This window comes from Ochotona princeps, chromosome 13 (genome assembly GCF_030435755.1).
Source record: "Ochotona princeps isolate mOchPri1 chromosome 13, mOchPri1.hap1, whole genome shotgun sequence".
In the NCBI taxonomy this organism is placed as follows: Eukaryota; Metazoa; Chordata; class Mammalia; order Lagomorpha; family Ochotonidae; genus Ochotona; species Ochotona princeps.
Window position 1 is genome coordinate 65,164,400 of NC_080844.1, and position 25,387 is coordinate 65,189,786.

General features: G+C 53.1%; 1 protein-coding gene across 1 annotated transcript in view; it reads right to left on the reverse strand.

The window, feature by feature from the left end:
- Nucleotides 1-25,387, reverse strand: part of ADAM12 (ADAM metallopeptidase domain 12) — a 281,918-nt gene that overhangs the window by 33,256 nt on the left and 223,275 nt on the right. Inside the window, exons 12-16 of the mRNA XM_058671586.1 lie at nt 15,366-15,543; nt 11,829-11,918; nt 9,854-10,049; nt 985-1,093; nt 502-700 (exon numbers count right to left, since the gene is read on the reverse strand). Coding sequence (XP_058527569.1) covers nt 502-700; nt 985-1,093; nt 9,854-10,049; nt 11,829-11,918; nt 15,366-15,543 — 772 coding nt within the window. The remainder of the gene's footprint in view (nt 1-501; nt 701-984; nt 1,094-9,853; nt 10,050-11,828; nt 11,919-15,365; nt 15,544-25,387) is intronic.

Sequence of the window (25,387 nt, forward strand, 5' to 3'; positions counted from 1 at the left end):
TTGCTTATATATATATATATATATATATATATATATATGTATATATATTTATATTTATATATATTTTTTTACCTCCAGACACAGCTTCCAGTTTCGCCTGCTCCGAGGCCTGCTTCCAACCCATCATTTTCTGGCTTCCTGCATATCCCACCACCTGCTCCCTGTCCTCATATTCTTTCCCTGTCTGATTTCCCATTACACTCAAGAACTCGACCCCAATGCCAGTCACCCTTCCCAGGCAAGGCTCCACTTTCTGGCATGTCTGTGTAGTCATGTCTCAGCTGAAACCCCCTGCAACCCCAGGAACACAGAAATGATGCATGGCCGAGAAGACGGCCTCAGCCTGGGATCTGAGATGCACAGATTCTGTCTCTCAAGTCGCAGAGAATTGGATGCCGAGACCACACTCTGAAAAGTGGGCTTAGGAAGCCAATCAGCCCGGAAGCCCAGCCCTTGAAGGGACTTTCTCAGTGGTGAGGCAGGCAAGTGTTGGGCTCTTACTTTTCCGTCTGCACACTTGGTGCCGGCAAGCACCAGTCCTGGGTCAGGCAGGTCATCGCCCAAGTACACGTGGGTCCCCCGGCAGAGAATCCGGCCTCCTTCCTGTAGTGGGATGTTTGTTTCTATGGAAACGGCATTGGTCCCGATGACTGGCCGACTGGCACCTCCTTGGCACTGGATTTTCCCGCATTTGGCATCCCTGGAAGGGATGGGAACAGATGACTCCAAGAAAGCACAGGCAGGAACCAGCGCTACACAACAGGGGGGCGGCAATGGGAACAGGCAGGAACCAGCGCTACACAACAGGGGGGTGGCAATGGGAACAGGCAGGAACCAGCGCTACACAACAGGGGGGTGGCAATGGGAACAGGCAGGAACCAGCGCTACACAACAGGGGGGCGGCAATGGGAACAGGCAGGAACCAGCGCTACACAACAGGGGAGGTGGCAATGGGAACACAGCAGGGTCATGCAGACACCGCACCTCATCTCGCACTTGGCGAAGGAGCTCTTGGAGTCCTTGCCGCAGTTGCCATATGGGTCCCCGGCAGAGTTGACTCTCTCGAAGCAGATCCTGGGGGCAGGCTTGGCACCTGGAACAGAGCAAAGCACCATCTACAGTTTCTGTGAGCAGTTCTGCTTTTCTTTGCATCCTGGTATTTGGGGGTTCAGAAAACTCATACCCAATGCCTCCCGTCTCCACTGACTCAGGAGGGGAGCTGGCCTGTGGGAGCCTCAGCCAACAGCAGCCGGCGGTTTCTCTGGGCTTGGTCCAAAGGCCAAGTCCACGTTTCATGCCACGTTCCTGTTTGGGCCTGCTCCCCAGGGCCTGTGGCATGTGTGACCTCTGGCCGTGGAACCAGACTCCACCTGGGGCAGCAAGGAGGTGGCTAGTTGCTGAGAAGAGGTGACATGCTCACTTAGTAGCACCTTCACCAAGCCCGGTGAGGACATGCAAGCTGGGACAGCAGGTGAAGAGCACTAATGATGAGTGTGTAGGGAAGAGAGAGGAGGGGGAGGGAGACAGAGCGAGTGAGAAATGCACATCGCAGAGCTCTTGTCAGCCCTGTACCAGCAAGTGCCTGTTCTTGCAGAGGTTTCCCCAGAGACCATGGGGAAACCCCGACAGTCACTTGTGGACATGACAGCATGGTGGTTGGCGAACTCGGGGGGGAAAGCCACGCTGAGAACCTTTCCCAGACAGACACGAGAGCAGTCAGCCTTGTCCAAGCTCTGGAATCCTGGGCGAGTCATGCCTGTTGGAGACCATGAGCATGTGAGCAAGTGACTCAGCTTTCAGAACCAGGGGCACTGTGGGCTCAGCCTCCCCTCCCTCTCCTGCTGACACCCCAATGGGTAATTCCTCATCTATCACTTCCAATGTCCACCTGTCCTGAGCCCAGCTCCATCTGCCTTCTAAAGTGACCACAGCATGTGACATTGGGGAAGGCTCTCTTACTGTTCAACTCATGCCGGAGTCCTTCCCATCAGCTGCCCACAGGCAGGATCAGAGAGACCATGCCACCTTGCCCAGCACACATACCACTGTCCTGGGCCACCCCAGGCCTGCACCTGCAGAACCATTTTGCTGCGAGAGGCTTCCCATGCTGCTTTTTAAGGGGCAGTAGCCCCAACTACACATGGTTTTCCATTACAGAGTTCTTGCCAGGAGAAAGAACAAACGCCTTTCACTTGCAGCACGGTGGGCATGTTTTGTGAGTGACCATAGTTCCCAGGAGAGAAAGTGCTTTGGAACAGTGAGGGTGACCACAGCACATTCAATGGCAGAGTGGCGTCCTGACCCAGGACCGTAGTGGCCACTAGGAGATGCTGGTGCGCAGCTCCAGCATCATGTCCCTCATCCCTGGAATCTGAGGGTGCCTGGGCTGTCCCTACATCTAAGACCCAGCTACTCCTCATGCAGGCCCTGCAGGTTTCCACCCTCAGGGGCCCTGCCCTTGATGCTGTGCCCACCTCAGCAATGTGGCTAACCTCCTAATTCTTGATGTGCTTGTCCATACCTGGGATAACGAGGCCTACGCTGTAGGGTCGCTGATAGGATTAGGTAAATGGGATTCAGTCCACAGCCCCTTGAGCTGTTCTCCAAGATCAGCACACTTTAAAACACCACATTTACCTCCATGCCCCCTTATTCTGTTTCTCCTTTCACGTAATCTCCGACATTGGACTTCAGAAGAACACATTCACTTGTTTGTTTTCTATTACTTTTTTTTCAATCACTTTTTATGGCATTTTTCAGGCAAGCAGGAATTTAATCCAACTTGGTCACCACTCTGCTACAGGTCTGAAAGCCAGTGATGAATAAACCCTCCTGTGTGGCCGGGGACTGCAGCATGATGGATGGATGGATGGACAGAGAGGACGACGAGTGGGAGAAACAGAGCTAGACAGGCAAGCGATAAAAACAGGGACCATGTCAAGCCACACAACTGTCCCATCAGTGTTCTGCTGGCTGAGCTAGAGCCAAGGGCTTTGCCCACAAAGACTGCATGAAGCACAGTGCACAGGTTCCCTGCTGGGGCTCCATTGCCACTCCCCACTTCCATGCCTTGCTCTCCACAAGGTGGATACAGAGTGAGGGTATGGTCAGGCCAAGCCAGGCTGGTGCTGGGGATGTCCAGGGGCAGTCCCGCTGTGAGCCCACAGGTTGGGACTCTGGTGGAATCAAAGCAGTGGAGCTGGAACAGGGAAGGAGTGGATGGGGTTGAAAGACGAGGGAGAGAGATCTGGGCTGCCCCAGTAGCTCCACCTTATCTCGTGATGCCCCTTGACATATTCTAATGAAGCAAGAAGTTCCCCTGCTTGGCCCCCGGCCAGATGCTGGTGCTGTGTTGCCAGAACCCTGAGCCAAGTAAACTCTGGGCCTTCCTATATGACTCAGTGGCTGGCACTCTGTCACAACGAGGGCTACACACTAAGGGACCAACTAAGAGGGACTGAGGATATTGGAAACATAACAGCAAAGCAAATGGGAAGCCCACCATACGAATGCCAATGAAAGGGGCTGAAGATGTGACAGAAAATGGCAAACACGCACAGAAGCCCCTCAGAGGAGAAAACCATGGATCTCAACTAGGGACCTCAAAGGCAGGACACAGCAGACTTGGGGAGGTGGTGCTCACATTCGGTTTTACATCGCCGAAGTCACCTGCTAGCATGGCACAGAGCTCGCAAGAGGCAATGACGTACACACTTACCGATCACTCCAGCCCCGCCTGCTACTCCCTGACACCTGAAGCCTGCTTCTGCCCACGCAAGCAGCCTCCTTTAGCTAGGAAGGAGCTCCTGTTTCCCAAAGACCAAATTCCACTGAAAGATTTATGGCCAATTTGGAGATGTGAATTCTCGCCAGTGTGAGTGATACAGTCAAGTCTTACAATATGTTGGCAACTAATGTCATGAGAAATTATGAGTCACATTTTAATTAAGAAACATTGCCTTTTCATTCTGCTCACAGGCCATGCAACTCTTACTCAGATTCTTTTGTCTCAAAGTCATTTTGTTATCTGCAGCATGTCCCCTGCACCTGTCCTTGCTCTGATGTTGATGTGCGGTTCCCTAGGATACTGTCACCAGGAGCCACTCTCAGGCAGAGGGGCAGGTGCATTTTTATGCCTTCCTGCTTGCCCAGTGGGCAGATCTTCATGACTCCCACAGCCTAATCACCTATTCTGTTGCTTTGTCAAAATGATTTTATAAAGCTGTTTTACCATGATAACCAAAAATAGAGGCACAAAGTCATACCCAAGGAATAATAATTAAATGTGACAAATGCACTTGTCTTTTTGGGGTGAGTAGACTTCACTCCCATGAACCCCCTAATTCAACACAGACAGTGCCCCCTCCAGCTGGCAGGGCTGCCATGGTTGTGATGAGTGATTCTGGGGAATGCTTTGTCTTTTAGATGGGTGTGCATGGGACCCAAGGAAATAGAACAAATGATTACTGATTACCAAACACTGATGGTTTCTGGAAGGCCTCTGTCCTGTCTGGGTACAGCGTTGGAAGAACAAGGGCTTGAGACTCAGAATTATGTAGGTTGATCAGGTGTATAAGGTGGGGACATGCACAGCACCTGATTCAAAGGGCCAGGGTCATCGAATCAGTTGGTGGAGCCCCTGGCACGGGGGCAGTGGCTAAGCAAGCCCCGGTTATGGCGGGGTCTGCCAGAGGGTCCTGGGAGGAAAGCTCCTTGAACCTAACCTTGTACACAACATGCAGGGTATCCTGTGTTCATGAGTGCATCAGGAGGACACACTCGCCTGTCTCGCTCTGTGTCCCCAGAGAGAAGACTGTGGAAGAACTGGCTATTTCAGGAAATGCTGGGCAAGAGTGAACCTTGTCTAAATCCTGGGAGTTTTTGTATAGATCTTGCGCCTAATTAAAACATGAGTTCCAACTTTTTGCATCCACTTCCTGCTCATTTCAGTGCTGGGGGCTACGGCTGCCCTGGGCCCTGACTCGTGTTGGGTACATTGCAGGCTGCTTTTACTTGATGAGAAAAAGGCAGCAGGAGACCTCCTACAAAGACACGAGGTGGACACCCCTTGGTTCCACTGAGCCTGGGAATACAGGCCATCTTTGCTGGGGTCCCTGCCCTTACTTGTACCAAGGGCACATGCTTCAGATGAATGGCCTGCTTGAGCTCAACAGTGCATAATTTGCTGGGCAACCCTACTGTTAGAGATTGTGCTGAACGCATCACATGGTGTCTTTGATTGCTAGGATCTCCATGGAAGGTCAACAATATACCCAAGGCACAGCACTTCAACCTGTTGCTGGTCACACATGAGCAAGCTGCAAAGTCTACCCATGGTAAACTCTAAAGGCCAAATCCCTGATCTGCCTCTCTTAGAAGCTATCTCCTTGGCCACACTGCCCTTACTGATACACCTGCTCCAGCTCACCGGGTCAGGCCCACCTTCCCTCTGTCGCTGCTTCCCCACAAAGGCCTTGCAGCAAGCAAACAGGGCTGGTCTGGCTCTGCAACTCAACAGCTGCCTTCATTGGAGGACCAAGTCCTAATGGGTACATGCGACTGTGCTCTCCTCACAGGAGGGGAGCAAGGGGAGACGGTCTGACTCCTTAGCAATATGCCCCTGGGCAAAAGCCTCCCTCATCCCCCTGCAGCCCCTGCAGCCTCTCGCCCCCTGCAACCCCTGGAGTCCTAAGGTTTTGTAACTGCACTGCCCCATGTGGACTCCCGTGAGCCAAGCCCGTGGGAACCAGCCTTGCACCGAGTGTTTACCTAGAATCATTGGCCAGTTAGCACTGTGAAAATCACAAGACCTGGAGTCCAGTAGGCGAGGTGTGGTAGAGAAAATGAACATATTTCAGGACTTCCCTGATGCGAGCCGTTTGGGCCTTCAAACACACTGTTGCCTCCAAGGATAATTGCTAAGTAATAGTTTAGCTGAACATGTTCATGATCTGACAAACATCACTGATGATGTCACTTCCTGCCTGAGGAGACAGAGGCAGCTCCCTTTACACAAGGAATAAGGGTTGCTTCGCATTGGCAGAAAACCTCTGTGGCTGTTAAGACTGACCTGGAATAGACGACTCAACTCCAGGCACCCAGTCTGAGCTGCAGATAACATGTGTGAGTTTGACAGCAACATACGAGGTCTGAATATAAAAGAGTTGTGGCAGAACGATCAGCTGGAAAAAAATAAAAATGCTAACCTCTTAGCCAACAAGAGCCCCATGAACAAGGAAAATCAGAAAAACAAACAAATGCACCCAAAAACTCAAAAGGTATTCCAGAAGTGTGCTTGCCAGCTAGGAGCCACGGGCAAATGATCTGAATTTGCTGACCATTTTCCTTGTAGAAAGATTTGGAATGAAGATTATTTGATTGAGTTGACAAACTCTGCTGCAAGAAGTGACTGCTGAGTGGGAGGGGAGAGCTTCAGCCAGCTAGGGTTCCAGGTCTGCGGACCGAGGGACCGACGTCCTGAACATCACTGGAGGATTCCAGCTGGCTCAGCAGCTCGGCCAGGTCACAGGCAGGAAGGGGCTGGAGCCAGCCGGCCAGGAACCCAGCGATTCGTGAGCTCTGAGGAGCTGGACTCCCAGATCTGACGATGCTGTGCAGACACGGCCACAGCCCAGAGCGCCCTCGAAACGGACGGGGGAAGAAATACTGCGCGTGCATGCCTGACGAGTTTTCCTTTCCTGAATTGTGAAAGGCTAATTCAAACCAACCACTGTCAGCACGCATGACAGGGCTCCGTCAGCCCCGTCTGGTTGGCTGGCTGGCCGGCTGGCCAGGGACCCTGGCAGAGAAAGCGGCCCCTGCCCCCGGCACGCTGAATGTCCTGAGAGGACACTGTGACGTGTCACATCCTGCCTCTGCTCCTGGTCTGGGCAAGCATGCCCAAGGACTGTGGAAGTGTCTCTCTAGTGGAACTGAGGCCCTGGAGCCGGCATCTGACACATGCAGGACCACGGGAATTTAACGGGGAGTGTGGGGGAGACACAGGTGGACACAGGCGGGCACAGGCGAGCAGGGGCTCTGCTCTCCATGTCCTGGCCCAGGCCTGGCACCTGTGTGTCCCTCTTGCTCTCACTGTCCTTTTTCAAGTCTCCAAATATGTGCTGTTCCTCCCGCTTCCTCTCACCCCATGTGGACAGCCTGGTACACAAAGCCTGCTCCTTGGTCTTGCCTGTCTAGTTACCATTTCCTGCCACAGCCTTTTCATAAGACCCAGGATGTCGGTGTCTTGGTCACTTGTCTGTGAGCATCTGTGATCACAGAGTGATCACCTGGCATGTGGTTCGCTTTGTGGACTGTAGGCTACACAATAGCACCTCAGTAACCCCACGGGTTAGGTAAACTGCTGTACCCACTTTACAGATATGGCAGAGCAGGAATGAGCAATGGCTGATGTCACCCTGCTAGTATGTTTTGGCACCTGTAGCCCCCTGGGGCTGTTCCATCTTAACGTGAGTGTGGGGCTAAGTCAGGGATGGGGAAACAAGCCCGGGTGACCTGGCAGACCCTGTGACGTCACAAGAGCCTCGTCAGAGGGTCAGAGAGGGAGGCATGGCCACAGCAGCAGAGTTCAGAGAGGCAAAGGCTGGACATGGCACTCTGCCGGCCTGGAATATGCACAAAGGGGCCACTGTAAAGGCACAACTGTCCCTGGGGCTCCAGACATGCTGCCTGGCTCCCAGCTCGCTCTCCGACTCCTAGGACCGTGAAGTGACCAGTGTGTAAAGCTGGAGGCTGTGGACATGGGAGTGACATCCCAGGGAAGCCACACGCTTTACTGGAAGGCTGGCCAGCCCTGCTGCAGCCACCCGGGTCATCGGGCTCTAACCTCGACTACCATCATCAGCCTTGACTGACCTGGAAAAGCTCATCTCAAGGCTGCAGTCTGGAGCTGCAGCAGACATTTCTGGAAGCTGATGAGCAGTCTCGAGGCCAATGATGGGAGCTCAAAGCAGGTGACTTCTGGTCATCCCTCCTTTTGCAGGGCCCGCCCTGGGGGGTCAGCATCCACCTGTCCGCTCCTCTCTCTCCTTTCTGCGCTCTCTGAAGTCTCACAGCTGCCAGCCCTGGTCACCACAAGTTCAGGGCACACAGTCAGCCCCATCCCTTGGGGCGATGGCTCATGGAGAACTGTACATTTCCATGAGAGCTTGCTTGGCTGTGGGCCGTGTGTCGCTGTGCAGCCAGCACTGAAGAGCATGTCTGCTCCCCAAGCTGCCCTTTTGTTCCCTGACACACACAGGATCCTTGGAATGGAACCCTGTCATGGTGCTCGTAACTCAAGAAGGGGATGTTACTGACCCTGGAGAAGGGCTGGGCAGGGGACAGTAGCTAGGGATGCTTATAGCTGTGCAGCCCTGACCTGTAGTTGCAGCAACTGCCCCCAAGTGACCTTGGTTGCCTCAAAGACATCCAAAGTCACTAAGCCACATCAAGCCTGTGTGACCAGACATGTCCACAGTGACAGCCTATTCAGTGCTTGTCATTGCCACAGTCTGCCCTCTACTACTGCCTAGAGGACCTTATGGTACCCCTGGTCAGGGCCAAGGGCTACACAGGGTCAGAGACAATGCACTCAGGGTCTAAGACCCAAGGGCGGCTTCAGTGCACCCACCCAGGTGTGTCTTGAGCTGTGCCCAGTTGACCATAATGGCCTTGCCGGTGCCACGGGGGTCTCCAGCCAGGACTGAGGGCTGCTCTGTGGTTAGCAAGAGGTAGAACAAGCCAATTGGCAGGGCTACAGTGCCACAGGACAAGAGGAAGAAGATGGAACAGGAGGGGCACTCCACTCTGGGTAAACACCCCCCATGGCATTTACAGAATCCAGGGACTGGCAGTAAATCACAAATGACTCCCAGAATACCTCGCCAGGCCCTGGTTGGTGACTCCAAAGAGGAGCCACGGAGGGAGATCTGCTGGGCATTGGTTCTCTTGCCCTGGCCTCTGTCCTGAGTCCGAGTTCAAGACCTGCCCGTTTAGGGTGACTGTGCATAGTGGGAGAGGTGCACATTACAGTATCTGTGCAAGCTGTGGGAGTGATGCCTGGGCACTTGGGTCACAGTGGCTTGGGTTTAAATCCTAGCCTTGGGACCTCACTATCCATGAACTGCAGTCACCAACCCTGCCTTAGGGGTGGTTGGACAGTTCCAGGAGACAAGAGATGCCACCTGTTGGCACACAGTGAGGCAGTAAATGGCAGATGGCCCCTTGGATCGCCCGGCCATTGCATCCTGGCCACCTTCTCCACCTCGCCCCTGCTTCTCTGGGTCCCTTTTCAGGATGACACATCAAGTCTGTCACTGCCTTTGCATTAGATGACATCCAACTGTTATTCCTCCGTGTGCCCTGGGCTCTGCTGCCCATGGTTTCATCCGGTTCATGCCCTCAGACCCTGCCAAATCCTGTCTATCTGCTCACATACCTACTGTTTGCCTGGGCCCACCAAGGGCTCTTGTTGCCCTCCAGTAGCTATGACTTCTTCCCTCTGCCACCCTTAGCTCTTGGTGGGGTCCTGGTCTGAGCTCAAAACTACCATTGTGATCTGAGCAGTGGGAACTCTGTCCACATCTGCCCAACTGCAGGTGCAGCATCAGAGGCAGGTGTCATGGCTGACTTTCCCTCGCCATCCCTTGAGGGACTTAGCTCAGGCAGTGTCCCCTCTTTGCCACTTCACCCACATGGCCCTGGCTCCTTCCCAGCCAATCAGTGCTAGCTGGACAGAGCTCCAACGAGGATGTCTTGTGACCGGTAGTGAGGGGTCAAGGAAACAATGTAGGCTCCCCTACCCTGCCCGCGCCTCTCCCTCCCTGGCCTCAAGCTGGCGGCAGCCATGTACCTGGTCCCCACAGGGTGACACACTGCTGCTCATGGGTCTGGCAGATGCCATTGTAGCAATAGCCATCCACTCCCTGGCATGGGTGCCCGTCATGCAGGTACACGTTGGCTGGGCAGTGCGGACTTGTCCCTGTGCAGAACTCCGGGAGGTCACAGGCATTGCTGGAGGCCCTGCACGCTGTCCCCGCTGGCTTTAGCTGAAAGTAGAGGGTGGGTTGGAGAACAGGTGAGCCCCATGGGAAAGACGGAGGCAGCCCCTGCAGCCCCTGCGGTGAGGCAGAGCCAGTTGGGCTGCCCTCAGCTGCGTGTATGCAGGAGTGAAGGTCTCCAGGTCAGGTGGCTTGCTACTCTGTGCCTCGTCTGTTCCTTTATCCTGCAGCAGCCCAGGATGTTTCCTGTTAGTTTCAGGCAACTGTAGGGTCTGTGTTGGATGAGCTGCCGCCTGGCACGCATGAACCTGTGTCCTCCGGGGAAGGGGAGGAGAGGGATGTGTTGGTTGCTGGACTGGGGTTTCTTAGGAAAAAGCCCTCTGCCTGCCTGCCTGCCTTCCAACACTGCCACATGTTTTGAGCTGCCATTTGCATGAGAGAGCAACAGAACTGCTTCCAAGGGTACAAATCAAGGCAGCCATGTTACTGTTGCTCAACCCTGGAACCGGAAGCCTCTCATTAGCCTCCTTGGTAAAAGCAGCAGCAAAACAAGGATGTGGTAGAAGGTGCTGGAAACATTGGATCAGTGAGTCTATGGCGCAGTGTGGCTTGTCTGCTGCACTCAGCCAGAGACCCCATGTCCTGGGCACCATTTGCTGCACACCACGGAAGCCGTGAGAGTCCTGCCCCCCTCCAGAAGGTCTGTTGGGGGTGGAAGAGAACCTGCCAAAAGAGTCGATCGCATCCAGGTGTCACCACAGGGCCCTCATCTGCCTCTTCCCTTGGCATCCTGCCTTAAGCTCAGCCTGGCTTCCCACCTCTCCCATGCTCCTTGCAGGTCACTGGCTGGGTGTGGGGAGACTTGCTCTGTTCCTAAGGTTCGCCTCACTGTCAGGAGCCTAAGATTGAACATAAATGTTCCAGTGCACTTCCTAGTAGTGATTCATGTGCTGACTGGGCAGGGAGCTTCCTGTAAGCAGAATGCCAGGATGAATGGCTTCATGGGAAGGAAACACAGCTGTATCCTTGGGGGCTTTGCATCTCCAAGCTCAGGCAAGCTCACGCCTCCAGGAGTCAGATGTCAGACACCCACCACGATGACAACGCTGATCGCTAACCTTAATCCTGACCCATGCCATGGACGTCTGTTCTCAGCAGCCCAGCTTGGTCTACATTGAGGCAGCAAGTGACAGCCACTCTCAGATGGGTTGGGTTGATCAACCCCTTGGTGGGGAGGAAATAAGATCCCAGGAGGTGCGTGGCTCGTGGGTCACCAGGACAAGGTCCTTGGAATGAAGCAGAAGGACCTGGGGTGAGACTTGAGGGACACGGGGGAGTGTGTCCTTGCTGTGGTGCCAGGTTCCTTCTGGCCCCCAGGGCATTTGGGAGTAGGAGTAGGAAAGTAGTTTTTCTGCCAAGGGCCCCAGGATAAATATCACGGCATCACTGGCAGGCGTAAACAGCTTGCTCTAGACTTAGTACATTTGGTGGGCTGTCCTGGGGGGAATTGGCACAGCTTTTAGTGCCCATGGACCAAAGTCTCCCCGTGCCTGGGAAGGAGCATCAAGTTGTGAGCTCAGGTTCTTTGGTCCAATTAGTTCCGGCTCACGAGTAATTTGTCTCAGACGATTAGCAATGACGACGCACATTTCTCCGGAAGATGGGAAGCTGATCTAGAATGAGGGCTGGACATGGCCTGCTCACACTTGACGGAGCCCAAGTCAGCCCAGCCTGAGCGCCTTCCCACCCCCCTCACCGCTGGCCCCGAGGCTGACTGCAATCCCGGGGGTCAGGACACAGCACCCCTCCACCACCTCGAGCACTCACCTGGCAGTCCTCACAGCACAGCCCGTGTGCGCACACAGCTTCAGGTTTCAACGTGCAAGTGGTGGCATTGCAGCAGCGGTTTGTGCATTCCTGGGGAGGGGAGAGGGGTATGATGGGCAGGGCTGGCCAGCACGGCTAACTTGCTAAATGCAAAGGTCACATTTTAGGTGACCACAGAACAAAGAGCAGGAGGGGCTGGCATCTGGACAGGAAGCCCACCTGCCCAAGTGTTGTTGCCATCTACATGAAACCAGGCCCTAGATAGGGGTTTATAAACGCTGCTGACGCAGTCTGAGAGTCCCTGGAAGTGCTGGCAGCTCATGAGAGCTGAGCGAGGGAGGTGAAGAGTTAGGACAGGAAGGTCAAGTGGCCAGCGAAGCCACCCTGGTCGCAGCCGGTTAGGTGTCATGTCAGGGTTGTCCACATGGGGCTTATTGCACTCAGCTGCCACAGGCTTGCAGGAGAACTTGGCCACGATGTGTGCTGAAATACAGACACCTGTCATGCTTATTCTTCAGAAATGAACTGTTTGGTCAGAGACTACTGGCAGGAAACCAAATGAAACCACTTGCATTTGAATCGCAGCTCTGTTCTCCATGGAAGCCTTGCAGGAGCCACTGGCTCAGTGTGGAGCTGTCAGGTCAGACAGCCCAGCAAGGAGCAGGAAGGGACAGCAGAGTGACCCAGAGGCCAGGAAGGAATTCTGTGCGTTTTGACTTGCGAGGGATTTTTTTTTTTCCACTTTAGGGGAGAGAGATCTTCTGTCTACTGGTTCACTCCTCGTAAGAGTAGGGGCTGGAAGCCAGGAGCCCAGAACTCCATCTGGGTCTCCCGTGTGCACAGCAGGGACACGGGTTGCTCATCATCAACACCTGCCAGGGTGCCCGGGCTCAGGGCTGGGACTCATACCCACACCCTCCAACAGGTGACACAGGCATCCCGAGCATCAGCTGGACGGCTGTGCTCAACACCAGCCCCAAATGGCAACGGATTTAAGGAGCCAGGTGGGTCAGGAGATGGACTGCTCTCTGAACCAAAGTGAGAGAGAATGAGCTTAACGTTTGCTTCAGATGCCCCAAGTCTCCCCAAAACCAACAGGAGACATGCCTTCGCGTGGTCCTCGGCACAGGCCAGGGTCACAGCTCCCTTCTTCAGAGCCTTCCGATGGCCCAGCAACCACAAGTTCCAGAAGGAACAGTCTTTATCATAACACGGAACAGTTCAAAGATCCCAGCCTATTGCCTTGTTTATCTACGGTCTGAAACACTTTCCTCACAATGGCACGAACCTTACAGAATAGATGTGCTACCGGCAAGGGTGAAGCTGGTCTTAGACTAACTGAATAGGCTTATAACTGGCTCCAGAAACCATCTTTTCTTGGGATGAATTTATATTGGAATCAGAAATGCAATTAATAAGACTTTCTCAATAATCCAGAAGATTCATGGCGAGAAGCCTGACCCATATCCTGTGGACAACCATGAATGCTGCTCCCTCTGGGCGCTGGCCGCTTGTTCCTTTCATGCACACTTCCAAAGTCATTAAATCTTGGCGTGTCGGAGCGCTTCATAAACATCCGGAACGCGTAATGTATACACCAAGATAAAGCTGCCAGGCAGAAGTTGTGGCTGTTAACTTCCATGGCAGAAAGGGTTTGATTCATGGACTCAGAAACCTAGAAATGCCGAGAACTTTAAGGGATTCCAGGAACTGTGTTCCTGGTCGAGGCTGTCGAATGCACAGCAGAGCCACAGGGCTCCTTGTGAGCTGCGAGCCTCTAAAAATGACTGCTGATGAAGACGCAATATAGCCCAGTGGAATCTGCCATCCTACATCTGGGTCCTCAGACCCTTTCTCTCCCACCCTCTGAATCACCAAGCAACATAAGGGGCAGCTCAGAGAGAAAGGCAGCCAAGCAGGATGGTTCGATTTCAAAGGGACTGATGATGTGAGAATGAGAACTAAGTTTAAAAGATATTTGCAAGCTACTGGCATCCTACTGACTTTATACAAGGAGATAAGGCTGCTTTCCCAACCCTTTTAGCTGGAAGAGCTGGTGAGCTGTAGGTTGGTATCAGCCCAGTGCCCTCTGCACAGGAAGCCTTCAGCAGTTGCTTGCCTCTTAAGCAGCCCCAAACCCAAGGCTTTTGAAGTACCATACTTCACAGAGGAGAAACTCTTGATCTGTGGCTACATTGTTGATCCTAGGAACAACAGAGAATGCGACAGAGCCTGTCTCCAGCAGAGAGGCTAGTGAAACCTTTGGAAGGCCCTGGGGGAGACCCTGATGGTCAGTCCCAGGCGGTAGGAGGGAGGTGTCATAATGGGCTAGGAGGATGGCCGTTCAACTGCCAGAGAGCAAGGGAGTACATGCTGGGAGACCCCATGCTGACCCATCACACCTCCACTTCCTGAGGGATGACACCGCTGAGTCCCTCTCAGGACCAGGCACACATGGGTCGTTGGATGTGGAGGCCTTGCGGGCACTGCAGGGCCTTAGCTCAGGTCGCAGGGCAGAGAGCCTGCAGACATATCTGCCTGAAGTCCCAGTTTAGAAGCATTAAGAAGGCCGGGAGAGAGCAGTCACACTCCCAAGCCAATGTTTGAATTTGACCCTTTTGAAGAGTGAAAGCCAGAAACATGAGGCAAAGGCTGTTCTGGGATTTTGAACGGCGCGTGGATGAGGAGGAGTGTTCTCTCCAAAGACCAGGAGTTCATCCAGCACTCCAACCACAGAGACCTAGCGGAGCGGTGTGCCGGCAGAACTCAGCAAGGAAAAGGCCCCATTCAAATCAAGGAGAAACCATTTTAAGTCAACATGGCTCCTCCTGAAACACGTGGGTAATTTAATCTCATTTTTCCTCAAGTAATTAACAAGGCCCCCTGGAGTTCTCTTTCTGTAACTCTTGACTTTCAAATAAAAAAGGAAATCTTTGAAACAGAAACCCATTCTTATGCCAGTTACTTTTATATTGGGCCCTGTAGAGGCAGGAAAAAATGCCCTCATTGTGGCTGGAGAGCAGGGGCAATGAGCCTGAATGGATAAACAGGTGACCTCCTTTGCTCTGCGCTTCCCAGTGCTCAGGGGCAGGGGCTGGACTCCGCATACAGAGGTGGTTCTGCATACAGAGGCAGCTGCTGCAGCAAGGCCAGGATTTTGACTTGATGAAAAATGAATACAGCTTATTCAAATTCTCCTCCAGTAGCAGCCTTAGAGAGCGTGGAATGGGGCCGATGGGTCATTGGGAGCCGGAAGCTAAGGCTTTCTTCCCATCAAACTCAGAGCTAAATGACTTCTCATTGTTCCTGGCCTCGTCTCATTGAGAACATCGTGCCCTTCAAACATAGATTTCCTCTTTAAATCAAGTGAAATGGTATACTCTATGTGATCATTAACATTCCAGAACACCCTGCTCTCTGGGGCATGGGTCTTTGCCAGCCTCACTTCACTGCCTCCCGTCGTCCCTCCAAGTTCAAGTTCTTGCTGCTTCTCCCAGCCAAGGGCAGGGGTGACCACGCTGGAGGCAGCTTGCTTACCTCCAGCTCTCCGCAGTCACACTGCTCTCCGTCTTCCACGTATCCGTTCCCGCACTTGCGGCCCCCGAAGGGCTGCTTGACCTCAGGCAGGTTGAAGAGGCACATGCCCATGCCCTTCTCCAGGCTGGTCTCCAAGTCCTTCTTGCTGCAGCTGCTGAACACCATGGGGAACGGAAACCTGCAGACAGAGGCCAACGCCATGGTTAGGACCAAGGCTAGCTTCTTCTGGAGCTTCTAGTCAGCCCTTGGTGACATCTGCCCAAGTGCCCCTTCATTTCTTAGTGTACCACGGCTCAAATGCGAAGCCTACATCAGACACCTGTTCCCATGCAGTGCCCTCGCCCCTGATGAGGAGGTGCTCCATCCACCAAGGAATGGACTCAGACAGCAACTCACAGAAGCCCTGACCAGTAGCTCTGGGTGACAGGATGCAAGAGAAAGTGAATTCTTAGGCTCTGTAAGAAAAACTCTCATCAACATCCTTATCGGAAAGAAGACAGGGCCAACAGCCAAGTTCAATAAGTCCACGCTTCTGGGGCTCCCACTTGGACCTGGGTCAGAGCCAGCTCACACTGGCCTTCAGCCCGTCACCACCCACTGGTGCTGTTGTGAGAGTGGAGGTGGTCTGGCCACACTGGGCCTACTCTGTATTCTAAGTCCCAGGGTGACAAAAGGGGGTAGAGTTGTGCTCCCCCTTCCATGGGGAGCTGGGCTCAAGGGGCTGTCCAGACCGCATGCACCTGTGTGGGCTGTGTGATGAATGCTGGTGATGTCATCCTTCTGGGTGGGTGGGATTTAAGGGTTGAATCCTCCTTTATGTCCCAGCTTTCTCCTGTGAGCAGAGACCCCTGTATCCCATAGCTCTAGGAGACAAGGGACCCTAAGACCCTTCCTGAGTCACCACGGTGGGGTCCAGGGTATCCGCCAGGAGGGCAGCACTTTGACCTGGGGCGCCATGGGCATCTGGAGCCACCCAGCATGTCCTCAGTGCTTCCAAAGTCCACGGGGAACTTCACTACGAGAGAGCGAAGCCTGGATTTCAGGGCCTGCTCTGCACTTTCCTCTGCGCTTCTGAAGCACCCTCGCTCCTCCAGAGCACCCCCACTCACTTTCATGCACACTTTTCCCCCATCCTGAGGTAGCAAGGACTTGAGGACATAAAGCCAGAAGGTTTTACCATACAGTGGGGACACAAGGCTCTGCAAAGCCTACTGCCCTCACCCATGGTGACACACCACCCAGCACGAGCGGCCCTGCTTTCCTGACGATGGAAGGCCAGCCGCAGGCAACGACTGTGCCTTCTGATACTCTGATGGTGATGGTGTCCAGACATACCCCTGCCCTGCCAAGTGCTTTCCATCAACCTCAGGTTACCAAGTCAGCCAATCTACAAGTAAATTAACACCCAGAAGTCTCACTCTGTTGAGTGCCAAGTGAAGTTGCCCAGGGCTTGCAGTAAAGGCAGACACCAAATCCTCTGAAATCTTTGAACCTTGCCTTGATACACAGACTGAGGATTCCTGGTTTCAAAACATTACAACCTGTACTATTTTCCAGGAAGACAAGTCTTGTATGGGGAGACTGGTAGATGACACAGGTAGCTGGCAGCAATTCTCTTTGCAAAGATGTGAACCTCGGAGCTTTCCTAGGGCACACATGTGTATCCAGTGTGATCAGGCCCCTCAAACACCAGGCTCACTTAAGATGGAGCCATGACAAGCCACGACTGGCTCCTTCGGGAAGGGGACTGGTTTCCAGGAAATGTTATATCAGGCAGGACATTAGGATAAACTGAGGTGTCCAGGAGGATTTACAGCAAGAGGTAGAGCAGTGAGGAGAACCCAGCAGGGCACAAGGGCAGAGAAAGCACACAGTCCCCAGGCCAGAGTAGCTGGCTGGGCTCTGCTGCACCTGCCCCATGGGTCCTCTTACACAGTAATATGCATGCACATGTAGGGGCTGGGGGGAGGGCATGTTCATGTTAAGGAAAAGGATTTGTGTATGTCATTCACTGAGATAATGGGCTCTATTTAAATGCAGAATTTAAACCAGTGCTAGATGTCATGGGAATACAGCAATCTGCTAGTTCCCTTACCTGCCTGCTGAAGAGCAGACCCCACACGTGCTACAAATTCTCTCTCGGACTCATGGATAAGCCTTGCTCATCTGTCCTGGTCCCAAGGGATGGCACCCAGGCACGGTATGCCAGAGGGTGCCTCCAACTGTGCCAAATGAGGTCATGGTGTATTCCCCGAGCTGGAACTGGCCCTTCCCAAGAGGGATTCGCAGATGGCACAAAGTGACTCACACCACACGGCCACATCTGCCTGCCACCTGCCTTCACAGTTGCTATCGTGACGACTTGCAGTCACTGCTGGCTGTGGCTCACAGCTCTGGCAGTGGGCAGATGGGAGCAGCCCCTCTTCCTTCCAGCTTGAGGCCTTTATGACTTGCCCAGGGCAATCTCAGTGTGACCCCTGGGGGAAGGCTGTTGGCCTTGCCACAAACCCTGCTGCCTACTTGTGCCTGGCTGGCCAGCATTCCTGCCAGCTTTGCACAAAAGCCCCTGTTGCCATTCAAGCGGGCTCACTGGACAACAGATGGCAATGAGTTTGAGGCTCATCTTTCAACTGTGAGACATCTTTGCCAATTCTCCATCACAACTCCCCATCGAGGCCTCCAGGTAGGATAGTATTCATTCTATTAGAATATTCTCATATCCCACTGGGCAGCCAAGGCAAAGAAAAACAGAGAAGCTATGATTGAGCACATATTTATCTACTGCCAAAGAGGCACTGAGCCTTCCTGGCTTTGGGGATATGGCAGTGAATGACATGCACGAAGACCCAGCCATTATGGAGCTTGCCTTTCAGTGGGGTAGACAGTTGAAAAACAGGCTAATGAGTAGAAGGGGTGGGTTAGAAGCAGTGCCAGCAGAACATATGGGTGTCAGTCTGAGCCCTGGCTGTTCCACTTATGATTTAGCTCCCTACTAATGTGTCTGGAAAAGACAAAGTTGGATCAAGTGCACGGGCCTCCACTACCCAGACAGAAGATTCTGGTGAAAATCTAGATTCCTGCTTTGGCCTAGCCCACTTCCAACAGTTGCAGTCATTTGGCAGGTGAAGATCTCCGTCTCTTTCCCTCTCTCTGCAACTCTATTTTTTTTTAAAGACTTGTTTGTTTGAAAGGTAAAAAGACAAACAGAGATAGGGAGAACACTTACTGGGCTCGTGAGTGGGCTTCAGAGGGCAGCATGGGCATTCTGGGCTCGTGAGTGGGCTTCAGAGGCCAGCATGGGCATTCCCCAAGGTTGGGGAGGAAGCTGGTGGTAGAGGCAGGTGAACATGTGCATGCAGGCCCATGGGGCCAAGGGGGATTTATTTGACAAAGGGACACAAGTTCTTCCGGCAAACACCTGGCAGGCCCATGCCTTCTCAAAAGATGGCCAGCCTGGGAATCACTGGTGTCAGGGAGTTAGGGACATGGTGGTGCTTATACCAAGCAGGCACTGCCACGTATCACTGAACAGAGTACCTTCCCTCTTCATGGCCTGGGAACTGAGAAGGACGGCAGGTGGTTCTCAAAGGACTTTCCCTTCCTGCTGACACAATTATCACAGACCAAGGGTTTGCTTCTCGTCCCCCTTCTGCTCTGAGACATTCCCAGTCAACTGGTTCATGGCACTGAGGAAGCATTACACGGTAGGAGCCCAACCCCACACACTCAATGATCTAACATGATTTCCTATCTCAATTTGGTCATATCAGATGCTAGACTCCTCTCACCATGACATCATCTCAACTCTGAATACTTTCTCTCAGTAACCACTGGTCGCCTGGGTGCCCAGAACACAGGAGTCCATGATCTCCAGGAGTCAAGAACAGGTCCTTGGCTGGGCCAGTGGACCATGAGCAGTCTCTGACACACCTCCACACCATGTCTAAGAACTAGATCAGCAGGATCCATCCGTGATCACTAATTAGCTTGTTCCAACCCAATCCAGCCACACAGGCAGGTGAACACTGGGGAGCCCAAGGCCGAGGATACCAGGCTGCCTTGCAGATGCCAAGTCAACCTTAGAGCTTTCTGTGATGGCAGAAGTGAACTGGTTCAGCGGCACAGGCCCCACTCATTCATGAGACAGGCAGCTTTCAAGTTGTCTGTTCATCTCTGGGGAGGGTCCCAAGGTGAGTTGGAGATGTTCAGGCTCCTCCTACTGCCCTCTGCTTGACCTTTGCCGAGCTGCTTCCTCCCTACGGAGGTCCTCCTCATCCCCACTGTTTCTGCGTCTGTTCTCCAAGGCCCACGAGCTTCTGCCCCTCCAGAACAGGGTCTTGGCCCATACTACTATTTACAATCACACACAGAGGCTCCTGAAAGCCATCTGTCCAGGGCTTTCTGGTTGTCATACTTTGTGCACAAGGCCCTAAGATCCCCAAGAGTAATCATTTGGTAAAATTGCATGCACACAGTTTTGGTCTATCGCAAACCTGTTTTAAGCTAGACAGTAAACTGTTTTATCCTTTAATATTTGTTTTTTTATTAGCATGTAGTAATTGTATATACTGATAGGCTAGAGTGTAACAATTTGGAATAAACATATAGTGTGTACTAATCAAATTGGGGTGATTTGATCTCAATAGACATTTGCTGTTTCTTTGGACTGAGAAACTAAGTTCTTTTCCTGTAATTCTTTATAGGCTGTTTAACAAATTGTGGACCACAGCTATCCTACCATGCTGAGGAATCTCCAAACCTCTCCTTCCTGTGTAACCATACTTTGGTACCCTCCTCTCTCCTAAGACCTACACACCTTTTTAAACTTAAAATTCCAGAAAGATTCCAGGAAGGCAAGAATTATCCAATTCACAAGTGAAGTGAAGGGACTTGGTTACAAGCTCCGTTAGGAGACAGCAGAGAGATCTGTCTAGTGTTTGGGTTCCACACTCAGTTATCAAGGACATTTCCTGCATGAGTGACGCCAGCTCAGCAGTGGCCACCTGCAGTGAGCTGTGTCACCAGAAGGTGTCAACTCTTGATATCCCAGCTCAAGCACAGGGACCCATTGTCCTGTCTGTGGTCTGACCAAGTTTGGGATGCACAGATCTGCAGATTCCTGAAAATACAAGTTCCCGGGTTCTGTCCATACAGAGGTGAAGCCGAACCCCTTGTGCGTGAACAAGCCACTGTCGGAAAATACACATGGTACACCACCACCCTGACAGCCATTGAAGTGCACAATGCAGTAGGTCCTGGTTCATTTAGTATTAATGACATTCTCACCACTGAAACAGTTTCTTTACCTCCAAACAAACCCCAAACCCATTTCATGGTCCCTCCTCATTGTTCCCTGGCCTAGCCCCTGTCGGGCACTCATTTGCTGTTCCTGTGGTGCTGCCTTCCCTGAATCGTAGAACGTGTGACCTCCAGTGGCTGGCCCTCAGTCACCAGTGTCCCCAGAGCAGCCGATCCTGCTGCAGGTGTGTGCCTCATCCCTTTTGGGGCCGAATGAAGTCCCATCACAGGGAGCGCACACCACATCCCATGTGCCTGCCCATCAGCTAGTGATGTAGGTGGCTCTGACACCCACCAAGGTTTGGGAGCAATTCACCTGAATCTAGAACTCAGACAACTGTACGCACAATCTTTGGGATCAGACGGGTCACGTCATCTGTGCCCATCTGTGTCATAACAGCAAATTGAAATCCACTGAAATTCAGACCTGCATTCACCCTGGACTTGGAATTAGCCCCGCTGCACACAGCTCCAGTGTTGAGGAAAAAGCGCACCCTTGCAGCGTTTTAGAAACCTTGTCTCACTGCAGACCCGAGCCAAATAAAAATCGGGAATAACAGGCCAGGTCTCACATGGCTTACACCGAAGGGGTCTCCCCTCTCGGAGCTTACACCCCAGCGTGCAGCACCTCGGCCTTCCTATCATTTCTAATTTTCCTTTCTCATTTAGCTGCTTTGTTCCCCAGAGTGTGCATGGGCAGATCACCAAAGATCTCACGTGACCCATGGTCGGTCTGCAGGCAAGGCGCTTCCTGACCAGGAGCAAGCTAACCACAGAGCACTTTCAATGCACCCAGATGCGCTGTGACAGCAGCTTATCCCACTGACACACAGCAATGAGAGATCTGAGGATTACTCGGTGAGGAAGCCCTTTCCACGCTGCCTGCCTCCAGCACGTGGATGTGGGAAAATCACCAGGACATGGCAAGACCCTCTGCCCTCAGCTCGGGGCAGGGAATTCAACTCAGTGCCCCCAAGGGCCAGGGAAGCCCTGAAGGGAGGCGAGCGTATCAGCCTCATTTGCCTTTTTATCCAACACTGACCCACCAGGAGCACTCAGGGCGAGTTCACCAGGCCAGATGCAAGGTGAGAAAGGAAGAGGGGATGGAGCGGAGAGTGGGCGGCTTGGGTCAAGGACTCGGGGAGGGACCACTTACAGCTTCCTGCTGTGGGTGTTTTATGGCCCAGCTGCCATGCTGCCAAGTGGTAGGTTGAGAGAGGCAACTTCCACACTGGCGAATCTATCCTGAGAAAATCTACAGTGCCTTCCCAGGGTGAGCCACACCCAGCCGGGAGCTAGCTGCCCTACCAAAGCTCCTGGGGAACCAAATGTCCAACAACTGCTTTCTGGGGGAGTAATCAGGTAGCAACAAGCAGGCTGGTTCAGGTCATGGTCTCCACCGCCTCCTTCACAGTCACACGCAGCCACGTTCCCTGACGCTGAGTGCTGACGGCAGCGCACGCAAGGGACAGGGGAGGAGGTGGAGCCAGCCCAGGCAGCAGCAGAGAAGGGCGCCACAGGAAAAAGCCGAGGCTGCAGGAGCCGGGGCTGGGAACCACCCAGACTTCTCTTTAACTTGGTTGAAGAAATTCTTAAAAACTGCATGCAAAACTTTGAAGTCCATTTTATTTCTTTCATAATACGTGTTTTCCATGAACTTTGTAAAAGTTCCTGGTTAGGGTCAGAAGGATTCTGGCTCAACAAGAGCATGGATTTGGTACAAAAAACCAGTCCACAACCACCCATGGAAACGCCACGTGCTGGCTGCTTCTGGCTCCCGGAGGTTTCCCATAGCTCGCCCCACCTGAGGCGAGCTCAACACATCTTCCTCCTCCCCCCGCCAAGGCCAGGCTGAGTGGGAAATGGCCACAGAGACCCAGAGAGCCCCTTCTCTGGAGAGCACGACTGAGCGACTCTGCCATTCATTCCCCTGCTAGTGGGGGAAGGTTGTCAAAAACATGTCAATTGTTCTCAGTTCACAGCCAAGTTCTACTTCTTTCTAGACGCACTGTGGGGACATACACTTCACAGGAAGCCCATTGGTGGTGTGGCACCCCGTTGCACGCTGCAGTTCGGTGTGCATTCTGCCACAGACCACCCCTGGAGTCATATCCCATCATTCCAACCGTACAGGGGAAACCCCGGGCTCAGAGAAGGTAGGTACCTTGTGAAGGTCATTCGACTCCAGAGCTGCAGTGAATAGCACAGATGCTTGTCTGGACGGCCTGTGTCCTTGTCACTTGACCTTGAAGGCGTCAGAAGACTTCCAAGGGCTACCGTGAAGGCAGCGGCTTTGCAGCAGCTTCAGGCATGACCCGCGTCCAAAGAGAGGCTACTTCCAGTCTCATTTGGACCTTTATGCGCCTCCCTAAAAGCCAGAAGTGGGCCGGGCGTAGGCGTTCCCCAGCACACCTGGGACACAGCCCAGTCAGCACCCACACAGCTGACATGAGTCCATTCAGACCACAACAAGCAGCAGCAGGGCAGTTCCCCACCTAAGAAGCAGCGTGACTCCCTGCTTGCATGGTGACAGGGAAGGGAAGTCTCCAAGTCTCCTCCTCCTCTCCACTCAAGCCATGCACGGAGAATTCTGGGGAGCCCTGAGACAATGCAAGCATCACCCACCTCTAGGAGCGGGAGGAACTCGCCTCAGCCCTGCTGGTGGTGGCTCCTGGGGCTCCCAGCTGGGCCTCGCAGGCTGAAGCAAGCTCCAGTCCAGCAGGCAATCATCAAAACTGCCCTGCGTTGGCCATTCCGACTGCTAATATCAAACACCTGGGGCCCAGAGGAGCCATCTGCAGCACATTAGAGCTCCTGCTCATACCATGTGAACTTTGACCCCTGCCACTCCTCAGAAGCCAATTAAAGTGCAAATATAATTTCCAAGAATGCTTAACCAAGACAGACACCAGCTGAGCTCGGATTAGTGGACTTGCAGGGGCTGCTCTGGGTGTCCCCACCAAGTGGCCATTTCCTGAGAACTCAGGGACCTCGACCTCTCACAGTGGGGGAATGCAGTGAGCCTCTCCGCTTCATTTTAAAAAGCTGTGTGTCGGGGGAGGAGTCTAGGACCAAGTGAGCTCCGGGACACGGACCTGCCTGCAGGTGCCAGGTGTCTCTGCTGACTCTGCAAGTGTGCGCCAGGAAACTACTTCTCACCCAGATTGGTGGGAGAAGGGGCCCAGGAGTCGCCTCCAGGCATCCCCAGCAGAGCTGAAGCCCATACCTGCCCTGTCCCCACCTCCCTGTGCAACGGACCCTGGGGTCTTCCCCTGCCCAAGGCAAGCACACCTCCCAGGTGGCAGAAAGCTTGGGAGCCAGGCATCCTGGGCTCTCAGCCGGTGAGGAACAAGGTCCCGGAGCCAGCTGGCAAGCAGCCTGCGATTTGCAACCTGCCTCTCCACCCTCGGTTTTCTCATCTGTACAATGTCTCTCTTCCCAGGGCTCTGATAGAGAAGTGGCAAAGCAGATGTGAAAGCTTTCTGTAAGCTGCAGAGTGGTCCTCGGGGTCCCAGGGTTGGATTGTTGCAGCTACCTTTAGATCTCACATCCTCAATGCCCATCTTCTCACCTGAGCCACATCAGGCGAAGGCTTTTAGGAGAGTTTTTTGAGAGCAGATTGTCCCTGTCACCCAAGCTGAGCACGCACCAGAAAGAATGGATTAATTCTCCTGGCTCGCTCAGCAATTTAAGAAAAATATTTATTTTTCTGTTTTTTTTTAGGTTGTTTCTATTTTTGTGAGACTTATGGCAAAATGGCATGAGATATAAAAATGAAAGTGACGATGGTGCGAATGCTAGATTTAGTATAAAATGCTGTAGCCACAAGTCTTCTCCCCAGAGGTTTAGTTATTACATGTGAAGAGTAAGCCTCCACTCTGCAGGTGTGTTGCAATCGTCGGCCATCCATCCACCCATCTGCTTATCTATCCATCTATCCATCCACCCATTCGTCAAATCATCCATCGATTTGTCCATTTATCCATTCATCCATCCGTCCAAACACCCAGGTCCCCACCTATTTCGCCAGCTACCTGTGTACTCATCCATCCATCCACTCCTACTTTTCAACCACCTCTCTTTCTAGCCTTCCTTCCTTTCCCATCTATCCACCCATCTGCCCATCCATCCGTCTTTTCAAACACTGATGCTCTACCTCTCGTCCCTGCCTGCATCCATGCATCCTTTAGTCCAGGTTTACGTACTAACCCCACCACATGCCATCCTGGATGGGGAGCCTGAGATTCAGCACAGGTTCCCAACCAGTGGAGCTCATCACTAGCCCTTGAGGACTCTGGTTGCAGAAGTTTGGCAATTACTCCTGGCCTCACGCTGTGGCCTCCATGCCATGTCCTTGAAGAAGAGGAAGGAGGCCAACAGAGCAGGGGAGGTGGTATGTGTGTGTACGGAGGGGCATGAAGTAGGGACAACAGCAACTGGATTGCCTTCCTCATGCTCTACCACGAATGCTGGCTTCACACGCCACGGGCAAGACATCACTCTGCTGCTGGACCACAGAGGACAGCACTAAGCATCGAAAAACATGGCTTCCTCCTTATTCCCAGTTACACAGGGACCTGGCTGTCTCCTAAGAGGGCTTCAGTCCTCACACAAAACCCAAGTGTGGCCTTGGTCACTTGCACGTGGTATGCACAGGTGAGTGAGAAACACCTGGCTCCCTGTCTTGGCGCAGCCAATTGAGCTCCCTGAGCTCCAGTCTCCTT